Here is an 11,049-nt window from a genome sequence, read left to right as displayed (position 1 = left end):
GCGGACACAAGTGTCCCAAAGTTCCAGCTACCAAACACCTTTTAAGATCACTATGTAATATTTTCTGTGCATTTTTTGGTCTGTGAGAGGCAGGGGCAGAATCGTAATTTTTAATTTATATGTAGAAATATATTTGATGATATATTGAAATATTGAAATTTTGTCGAGAGATATAAGGACATGGTTATAAGTTGGTAAACCAAAGCAGATTCAAGCTCGTCATGTATCGAAACTTGTTCATCAGATTCAGTTGGGAATTCAACTCGGAGCAACTCTTCAAAAGATGATATATTAGATTATTTATTCGTTTTAAACGTATTTGGATCTTAATGATTTAGTTTTAGTTGGATCTTATTTTCAGATGTATACCCATTTTTCTTCCTTGTTTAACAAACATAAGGTTCCCATTGAGGCAGGCTGCACATTGTTGGCATCCCTCTCGTTGCTTTGTTTGCTTTACTTGCTAAATTTCTTTGTTTGTTATTATTGAATCGAAGTTCATGCTATGTTGCATCTTCTTCTTCTTCAAATTGAGTTGATGTAGAATTTAAACAGCTAAATCTTATTGGCTACATCAGTTTCACTGTCATGAAACACTGAACAGGGAAGAAATCTAAGTATCCCGTAATAATATCCAAAAGATGTCAAATCATCAATTTGGAAACTATATAAGCCTGTAAATTTTTGAAAAATTCGAAGAGAACATCTGAATGGCACTCCAAAATCAGTTTTTGGAAACAAAATGTGGTTTCACGGAGACTAGTCACAGAAAAAGCGTTTTTTTTTTAGAAAAAAACTTGAAAAAAACTTGATAAATTAAATGGCCATTTAAAACTTTTACTCATAAAGTCAAAGTATATGGTTTCTATTCTTTTCGAGTTTTTCATATTTTACAATTCTTTCTATATATTTCTTGGGAAACTTCTGAAAACATATTTTCTCATATTTATGTTGTCCTTTTCCTGGAAAAATTGTATTGTTGAAGAAGACCAACAAATTTAATGATATTGGTGAGTATGTTCACCTTAAAATCATTGTACTAACAAAGTATACATTTTTTGAGATTAATTATATATCCAAGATCTCCATAATTTTTAACTTGAGATTTAATATCTCCATTATGTCTCAAAATTATAACTAGCAAGTAGAGAAGAGTGAAGCAGGGTTTACAAATTCATGATGTAATCTTTGCATAACGAAGGATATGAAATCTTTGCTAGAAATAAGATATCTGGAATCCAAGAATCCAACATATTAAAATTAAATGTTAAAATATGAAGTAATCGTAGGCCCCATGTGATTATTGAAGAAAAAGTGTTCAAGCTCCTTTGCCTAATAAATAGCTTTCTTTATTTGAATTCACACTCTTAACACAGTTTTTTTATTGGCATAAGAATCTAACACTATTAAAGTACATTAAAATGCAACTCTATTGGCATGGTATGAAGTGATTTTAACTCATATACATAACAGACCAAACATTTAAAGATATTGATTGAAAATAAAGAAAACTTGAAGGGGAGGTGTGGGCAGTTGCATGCGCACACCTGTCCATATGTAGCTCCGCCTCTACTTGACGATCTTCAAGACTAGATTTGGAGCTTCTGTAACAGTTGCAACGCTCAAGCAAGAAGATGCACTTACAGTGCAGACTACAGGTAATACTTGCTGCAGCTAAGGATCAGAGCAACCACTTCATGCCATGGGAAAGAACAGCAAGCAGTCACGGTGACAGTCATGTCCAGTGCAGAAAGCAGGTGACTGCAGCAAGCAGAGGCAGAAGCAGATGTGGGCAATTGCCCACACAGACCTATAAAAAGCATTTATTTTTATATTGACACCTCTGTGTAAATTTTATCCTCCTTAAAAGTTTAAAATTTTATATTAATGCTTTTCAGCTAAAAATTTCTGGGTCCGCCTCTGGCAGCAAAAAACATGTCAAAGGCACAATCTCTAGCCGCAGATATGATAAACTGCTGCAGAATTTTTGAGTTCCATTGCGTATGCCAACAGAAAGAAGCATTAACTGTAATGGGTAGCGCCATGCAGAAGAACTGCCTAACTTTGCCTAATTTGAATGCACAATGAGTGCAGAGCAAAGCTGATCAGAGCTCAAAGAAACAACAGAGTTCAGAGTTGAATCCACATTTAGTGTAAAACAGAAGCACAGCGATCAGTATAGTGTAAACCTGAAGCTAGAACTGAATGAAAATGAGAATTGCCTGTGGAGGATGAAAACCCTTAGATGTTGTCATGTTGATTAATTCCCTTTCTACTTGTGGCTCTCAAACAGAGTGGTAGGCACCTAACCACTTACAAAGTATAACTACTCAACCTAGTTTTCTAGCTGATGAAAATGAAACTTTTCAAACAAATATCACTTAGTATGGATCCTATAACTAAATATAATGTTCGAATGCAGAACTAACTCTAAATAAATTTCAAAAGAAAAATGTCCGAATCTAAAGAATCAAATAAATTGGAATTATGCCACACTCATGCCCTCCATCAATGGCCATATCTTGCAAAGGACAGGAACCAGACAGCGATCACTGCGTTGTTAAGGTCTCATTTCGTTTCCAGCTGCAATTTTGAAAAATTTTATGAGATGGGTAGGTGAAAAGAAGATGGAAGGAAAGATTATATATATATATATATATATAGAGAGAGAGAGAGAGAGAGATAGAGAGAGAGAGAGAGAGAAAGAGAAGTTGAAATCCTCCAACCATCGGTCCATCTGAATCTCTCACGCGCAGGACAGGCCGGATGATCAGGGTAATCCAACAACCATATATACAAATATATATACATATAAATTTTTAGAAGCCAAAAAGTAAAATTTTGAAGGAAGTGGCTCATTCAAATTCTCTCTTGCCACTTCCTTGCTGCTAAAAACACATATGTGACTTTCTACTTTGATGGGCTCAGCATGTTCGCTCGGGCAAGGGCAAAGGTTTATAAAATGGCATTTGATATGAAGAACATTGTATCTTGGAAGCACACCTTCTTAAAACACATATTTCAAGAACAACAAGTTCTTGTTCTAGGAAATATGATGTGATTATGTTGAACATTTGATAGTTAGAACTAAGAAAGAAAAGTGTGTAAAAAGTTCAAATTCAGAAATTCAAACACTCGAATTCAGCACATCTCCAAAGAAATTCCAAAGAAGTGCACTGATATGTTTTATCTATGTCGCATTGAAACTTTTTATTTCCCAGCCAAACTGGCCCATTTACTAGTAAATCTTACAAATCTGACCAAAATAAGCAAAACCCATCTCTGGTATTTAGATTAGAAGGGGTTTATAATACAAAACCTAGATCCTATCAGATATGATTTGAATTTGGATCGGGTCATGACCCACCTTCTCAGACCCCTTTTGATAGTAGCTTCTTTTCTCAGGAAGAACCCAACGGAAAGCTGAACCATGCATGTGTGTATGATCACGTGCCCCAAAAGGCTGGACCCGAGAAAAGAAGACTTCGGGTACGGATCGATACACAGATAAAAGTGGTTTGCTTTAAAGAAAAGCCGATCCATACCCATGGCCCATATCTGAACCTTCAGCCTTTTAATTTACGGAAAATGATTCGAACTACCGGTCTTTTGTAGAATGGGCCAAAGCAGGAAGTTTCTCCTGCTCGGGAGAAGAAAACAGATCCAAATCCGTGTAATCAAGTTGCTTCTCAAAATTCTGACTTTACAAATTCGAGAAAATGGGTGGCAATGTGTAAATAAGATCTTTTAATGATCCATATTCATGACATAAAACTTTTGAATTTCATAGCTTATATATATGTGTGTGCATAGTTCAAATATGATCGACGTTGCTATATGGTTAAAAAAAAAAAAATCAGTCACTCGAAAATAATTGCCCAAGACCTTAAATTATAGATGCTTAAATATAATTTAATTTGATATTAACATGTTGACATGTTAAATATTGCGTATTTAAAACCGGACATTCATATGTAATCAGGTGCAATAGTTACCTGATTCTAGTCAGATGTCAGGTTCGGATCCAGATTTAGTTATAGAACCAGATCCCGAGTCTAGATCTGAAGAGCAGTTGGATTCATATCATTTACCAAATCCAATTAATGAATTCAAAATCAGGTCATGAACAACCACATATATCTGATCCATTTTATCTGTAGGAAGACTTTGAGGTGAGGATTCGCTTGGCGCTGCCAAAAGGAAAGTTGATTATCCTGTCCTGGAGCAGGCGCCGAAGACTAATGATGGCATGAGGGTGGCCCTCACTTATAAAATGTTGCAGAATGATGAAAGGTTTATGTGATCATTGTCGGCTATTATGCTGCTGGTGCACATCAGGTGCCTCACATATGGTATGGTATGGTACAGGACCCACCCCCCTAAACCCTTTGCCTTTTGTTCTAGCTACCCATGTGAGGCCCATCCTTCTTCTTCTTCTTCATCTTCTGCAGAAAAAAAGTACATGTTCTTCATTGATGGCGCTCTGTTGCTGGTTCTCAGCTTGCACCAAAAGCTGATAATTCTCAGAGCAGAGCTCTTTCTTTCTTCTCCTCATCTCTTCGCCCGCCCCCTTTTTGTCTTTGCAGGTAAAGAACATCCTGATCCATCAAGGTTACAAGTGCCGTCCACCCAGGTCCCCGAGCAGCCCTACACTCCGGGAAAGAAGAAACTCCGGGAAAGGGGAACGCCGTCATTTCCCACTTTTTTGTCTCGATTTCTTACTAAACCATATGTACATAATGACTGGAACTGGTTTAATTTTGAACATAATTTCAATTATCCAACCTTGACTAGAATCTACCAATTTTAGGGTATATTTCCATGAGATATAAGCTTTAGAATACCTGGTCGACTTAGCATGGACAGGTTCAAAAGCTACCAACTTACCAAAAGTATAGTGCTTTCGTCAGCTAGGAACGTATGATATGGACGTTTTCCTGTTCACTGGCCTGATCCCACTTTTCATCTTTCTAAATGTTGTTGGCTATTGGCGAGACAAGATTCAAATTCGAATTGGATACATTATTAACTGTATCTGCCTTTTCAGATATTCACATATTTAGATTCAAATTTAAGACAAAAAAAATTCATATGTAAATCCAAATTTGAAATCCAGTTTTGCAATTTGAACTTCATGTAAATCCTATTTTGTTTCAAAACGTAGGAGCATTGGATATACAACTTTTATTTAAAACTAAATCTGGTCTAAATCCATTAGCATGTATATATATATATATCCGAATCCAATAATGTGTTATTTCTTAAATCTATATGGAATCCAATTTCTTAGTCGAGTTACTCGAGTACTATTTTTTTCTTTCATATCTTATCTTCTCTGCATGATTCCATATCTTATCTTTTCTGCATGATTCCATTGAATGTCCAATCCAAGTCAGATATATTGACGTTGGTAGCATGAACTGAAACCAAAATCAAAGTCATGAAGCAGCATTTGAGCTCGGAACGTCCCATCACTCGGCCGATCGCTTTTACATTTCAACGGCGTTGCTCCGTTTTCTCAAATGCGTTTGAAACGAGAAGCACAAGTTGCGTTTGATTAGATGAAGTTCTGTCTACGAGGAACAGTGGATCTAGTGATGTGCAGGTGGAAGATGAAGCCTACTCAGACTCTGATGCTAATTAAGCCATTTGGTCCTCGGTTGCTCGATCCTCTTTACTACTTTTGACCGAGATTTTCACGGCAGCATTGGATCCGGCTGCGTTTTCTGGCGACGCCTTTTACTTTCTCCTTTCTCGCGTTTGTTAATTTGACGGAAAAGATTCCCCTGTTTCCCGGACGCGAGACGAATGGAAATCCGGCCATCTCCGATTCCCAGGTCAAAGGGGAAATTTGCACATGGGAATGAAAACTCTGGGGATTCTTTTCTCTGAAAACTTCTCGGTGCCGGCGGGAATACAGGAGTTCCTTGCGGGGTCGTAGGCCAAAGACGGCCTACCACCCACCGTCCGGTCTTTCGTCGGACTCTGCCAATTCTGGGCTCCGTTATTGTTAAATTCGTTCAAGTTACAGGAATTTTTAATCAGCTCACACGATTTTTCAATAATTTTATAAAAGGCCACCGGCTTTTCAGTTTTCCGACATCGGACTTCGCCTGAATTCACCGAGTGGAGTTGATATTTCAACTTTTAATATTTTTAGTTAACAGTCGTTAATATTCAACTTTTAACACAGGAAGTTGCGATTAAGACTCTTTTTAAAAAGTTTTTAGACAACAACTATTTTTTTTTTTATGAAGCGAAAAAAAATCTTCAATTAATTCTTAAGGACCTTGTAGTCTAGGACGCGAAATATCGCGTTGTTTTAAAATGAAAGATCTTTTATTACTTGGCTGTTATTGGTAAACCTACGAATAGTAAAGTAGAAAAAGTAGAAAAAAAACGAGTACGATTTGAATTATAACGGAAATTTTGGACTGTAAATGAAAATGCTTTAATTTTATTATGGTCAAGCCTGGTCGTCAGTCGCGGGCTCGCGGCATATGAATCGCCCGAACCCGTCAACACTTAGACAGTAGACACTGCAGAATTTACCTATAAAAAAACTACACCAAATCTTTTACAGATAATCTTTACCAGATAAAATTTTACCCAAGCGCCAGTTGCACAGTCAAACGGGAATAATTTTACCTTCTATTAAATTTCTGGTCATTTTATTCTCTCTCGCTTTTCTTTTTTCATACTGGCAAGCTGGAAACAGGCAATCTCCAAGCTGCGCAGTTTATTCCAAGTATTGTTCTCTACATTTTATTTATTTATTGTACGGCTTTCAACCCCAGATCAAGTTCAACCTCGTTAGCTAATGGACCAGAAATTTAAATAAATTTATTTATTTATTTTGTAAAGGAAATTCATAGAGTTCACATGGTTTGAAATTAATTAATTAGTTGAACCAGATGAAGGAAACGTAGTTGGATTTTAATTGTCCTTTTGATTGCTTGTACTAGCTGTAGATCAGAGAAAAAATATATATTTCCGAAAAAACAAGTTAAATAAGATTTTTTAAAAATCCAATACAACTGCAGCAAAAACCAGCTAGAGTAAAGTCGAAGACCACTTAAAAGTAAAAAAATAAGCCCTACCATCTTCATGATTAATTTTAGATGTTTTTAAAATAATATTTAATTATTAAATATACAGTTCATTTCTTAGATTTTCCCATTATATTGCTTTCCCATTATTTTTTCTCTGTACCATATTCAACAAATATACATGTGTCCCAAGTAACTAGCTGGAGGGCTTATTCACCTATAGCTAGGGGTTCACTGAACTGGATCTGGACCAGCTTAGTGCGTGAGATGTTGGATTTTGGACCGCATCTGATGCATCCAGAAAGTGCAAGATCCGATCCTCAATCGGCGTCCATTTGCACCCCACGTCTAGAACCAAGATCCATAAAATAAGGGCTTAGGCCAACAAATCCGGGAATGATTAGATATCCCGGAGAAGAAATGCCTGGTTTAAGCACAGTAAAAAGAAACCTGATTCAAAGGTTATTTTTTTTAAAAAATTAAATATTGGAAACCCAAGTTTGGCCAACTCCGCCCTAAATCCCACTAGTTAGAGCCGCGAGTTGGGTAAAAGCTTCAACCTTCAGACAAGTGGTAGGTTTCTTACTTGGACTTGGCCCTAAATTTCCTCCTTGCTATCGGACACATTAGTGGCATTATCTTTCATTTATCAAATACATTGTTATGCTTTACATAGACTTTTAATTAGACACATAAATAGTACTTTATAATCAGTCAATATGTCCATTATTATACTTATTTTAATTCAAATATCTCAGTAGAGACAATATGAGAAATTGGTAGGTACTAAACCCTTAGGTGCTGGTAAGGAACCATTTTGGCCGTCCATCTTCATGATAAAATGGATAACTGAGAGAAAAAATGAAGAAAAAAACAAGACAAAGTATTTAAGTCATCTAATATCAATTAATAATTTTTTCTCTTTCTTTCTTTCCATCTTTAGGAGTCTAGGACCTGAAGAAGCTATGCATTTAGACCTGTATATATACACACATATACACATAAAAGCCAACAATATGCGGGACCTAGCTGCTGGCTGTTGACTCTGCACATGAGTGTGTAATCGAAAAATGAAGACTTTTGAAAAGATAAAATGAGAATTATGAAAATAATAAAAAACTAAAATGGACATAATTTTTTAAAGAAATTTCTAAAACGCCACTGCTTTCTTCATCTGGCCAAGATTGCTGTTGGACACCAGATTTTTATAATATTCAAGAAACTCTCAAATTTTTAGTTAAGCCCATAGCTAATGGACTTAAGATGGGCACTGAAACCCGAGTATCGGATCCGATGTGCACCCTTAGATTTGAGCCGGAAATCGATGGTTAGTTTCCAGGTGAAGCATTAGAAGTCGGAACAAAAAATTGGACTCCACCTTTCTTATAAATAAGGCAATAACGGATAATAACAACAACAATAATAATAGCGTGGGAGAGAGAAGAATGGGATGCAATGAAGGAAGGAGAGAATCCGATGCAGAAAGGCGACCCACAAGATAAGGACCGTCTGTTTGACGTCTCTCTCGGGTTGCCTCTCTGCTTTTGAGCGAGTCCTCCTCCAACTCCATCTCCTTCTCCTTCCTCTTCAGTCATCGTTTCCATCTAATCGCTTCCTCATCTCCATTTGTTAATAGAATTTCCGCAGCATCTCCGATCCCTATGCTCATTTTAAACTATATTCTGTTTCTTCTTGACTCTCCCTCTCTCTCTCGAATGTGATAGGAGCACCGATCCCGAAGTCCCTACAAATCTTTTTTTTTTTTTTTTTTCTTTTGTGATCTCTCTTTCCTCTCTCTTGCGGTGTTAAATTCTTGAGTTCCTCCGTCCACTTTGCACCACCTTCTCTCTCGGTTGCGTGTTTCGGCCTTCTTTTGTTCTTTGGCTATGTCGTCTTCCGAGTTCGAGGAGAGCACCGTCAGGGAGCTACGGCCAGATGGGTGCCAGACGCCGGCGGAGCTCCGGAGCGAAGAGGACGGTGGTGACCGTCAGATCCCCGCGACTCGCGACGGTGGTAGCAGCCAGATTCCCGAGACTCGTGATGGGGGTGAAGGTGATGCGTTGACGGAGGAGGTGGAAGACGGGTACCGGACTCCGACGTCTCCGCAGCACAGGATACCGGAGGCGCTGGAGTGCCCACCTGCACCGAGGAAGCCCAAGAAGGAGGTTCGATTGAAGAGGAAGCGGTCGTTCGATGCCCTTCACGTGGATACCGTCGAGGTGGAGAGCTTTCTTCGGCGGATTATCGGCGAGTTGCTTGCCGACGGCGGCCGGAAGGTCAGAAAAGTTGGAGGAGAATGACCAAGACTTGAAGGAATAGCGGCAAGTCGGCGACGAAATTATGTAATCTTTTCTTTTTTTCCTTTCTTTTAGGAAAATATGTCTCTTTTCTTTATGTAAACATTGCTTCTCATCATGCCACCTCTCTTTTCTCGCCATTATCATCGTGTGCTCTTTTATTGGTGCGGTGATGATGAATGGCGCCGATTTCCAAACTCCGGCGGTGGTGTAATTATATTATTGTTCTTATGATTTTCCACACATTTTTAATAAATTTAGTTCATTATTGTAGCAATACCTACTCTTTGCTGCTATTGAGAGTACCAGTGCTACTATTGTTGGTGGTGGCATTCTGCTGCCTCCACATCTTCAGCTGATGATGCTGCTTTAGTAGAAAATAGAAATATCAGTAGCATGAGTATAAAAGTTGGTCGAATTTTCAGTAATTTTTGTGTAAAAGAACCGCAAGAATTGAAACTTCATCCTTTGTTTTTTCCTTTCATGTTCAGTGTAAAGTATCTCGCGGTTGGCAGAAGATCAGCAAACTTTGAGATCTGAAATCGATGCTGTTTCGATGCTGTTGTTGGTGTCTCTCTGCTGTTGATGCTGATGTTTCCCTTGCTGTAACGACGGAAATGGAATTACAGCGGCATTTGTGGCACCGGTTATAAGCACACTGACCTTTTGTCTTTTCTTTCCGTTTCTCGCTTTTATTTTCTTAAATGCAATTCATGGTCAACACAGAAAAAGATCAGTTAAAAATATTTCTCTTTGATTTGGCGAGAGCGGCGAACCATACGGTGCATTAATATTTAATGAACTCGAGAATTTCATCTCTTTTTGATCTCCAATTGCCGTGTGGATTACTCGTCACTCTTGATGAGCAACTGTTGATTTCCTTACACCTCTACAATGTTGGTGTTATATTAATAAACTTTTCTCTCACTATGGAAAGAAAAATTGTATGAAAAAACTGATTTGATAGTAACATGGATTAACTTTGAGCAATTTCAAAAATATTCAGACGTAAACTTCTCCTTTTTGTGTGATCTCCTTCCATTATTTCATGAAGCTTCTTTGAGGTCTCCATTATCAGGACCTATTAAAAGAGGCGGAGACCTAGAGATTTAGACATTTTGCTAGTCTGCCTCTATGGTGATTTGTGGCACCATCGGAAAGCAATTTGCAGTGGAGTGTTCTCTTAGGTTTAAGTCAAAATTCAGTAAAAAAAAAAAAGAAACGTATCCGAAACAAAGGCAGAAAGGTAATTTTAAATTGAATTTCTGAAAATTTTACTTGTTACCTTGGTAAAAATTATGGGTAGGTGTTATTTTCTCTCTTCATCTTTTTGCGTAACGGGGAACTGTTCAAGAAGGAAGCAGCTTTGAAGTGATTTATCGTTACCACTGACTAGACTAATTAATTTCCATGTGATTTACCCTTTGTAAGGTCAAGATATTTCTTGTTTCGAGCGGAAATAGTAAATCTACTGTTAAGTCTAAAGAGCAACGGTGAATTTCTGATCACAACACGAAGGATCGTGGAGTCAAATCAGCTGATGATTGTTCGTTTCCATAACGAACTGCATCTCATGACCAATCATCTTTGGCTTAAATGGTCGGAACTTATTTTTACCAAAGGTAATAAAATTCAAGCACTCATACATGCAAATCAATGTTGTCAAATGTGTAGTCTCTTGTTTCTCCCTTGTCCCGATTTCA

The 11,049-nt window shown here is 37.7% G+C and overlaps 1 protein-coding gene across 1 annotated transcript; it reads left to right on the top strand.

Annotated features, from left to right (window-relative positions):
* Window positions 1-8,482: 8,482 nt before the first annotated feature.
* LOC116255652 (cyclin-dependent protein kinase inhibitor SMR3-like) lies at window positions 8,483-10,172 on the top strand. Its single transcript, XM_031631539.2, has 2 exons — window positions 8,483-9,391; window positions 9,838-10,172. Exon 1 carries the CDS (start codon window positions 8,936-8,938, stop codon window positions 9,347-9,349), a length of 414 nt encoding a protein of 137 aa, XP_031487399.1. The 5' UTR covers window positions 8,483-8,935; the 3' UTR covers window positions 9,350-9,391; window positions 9,838-10,172.
* Window positions 10,173-11,049: the final 877 nt, after the last annotated feature.

The sequence above is a fragment of the Nymphaea colorata genome, chromosome 6 (genome assembly GCF_008831285.2).
Source record: "Nymphaea colorata isolate Beijing-Zhang1983 chromosome 6, ASM883128v2, whole genome shotgun sequence".
NCBI classification, from domain to species: domain Eukaryota; kingdom Viridiplantae; phylum Streptophyta; class Magnoliopsida; order Nymphaeales; family Nymphaeaceae; genus Nymphaea; species Nymphaea colorata.
This window is presented reverse-complemented; position numbering and strand designations above follow the sequence as displayed.

Coding starts and splice junctions, on each gene's coding strand:
- LOC116255652 (XM_031631539.2), top strand. CDS start 8,936: ATGTCGTCTTCCGAGTTCGAGGAGAGCACCGTCAGGGAGCTACGGCCA.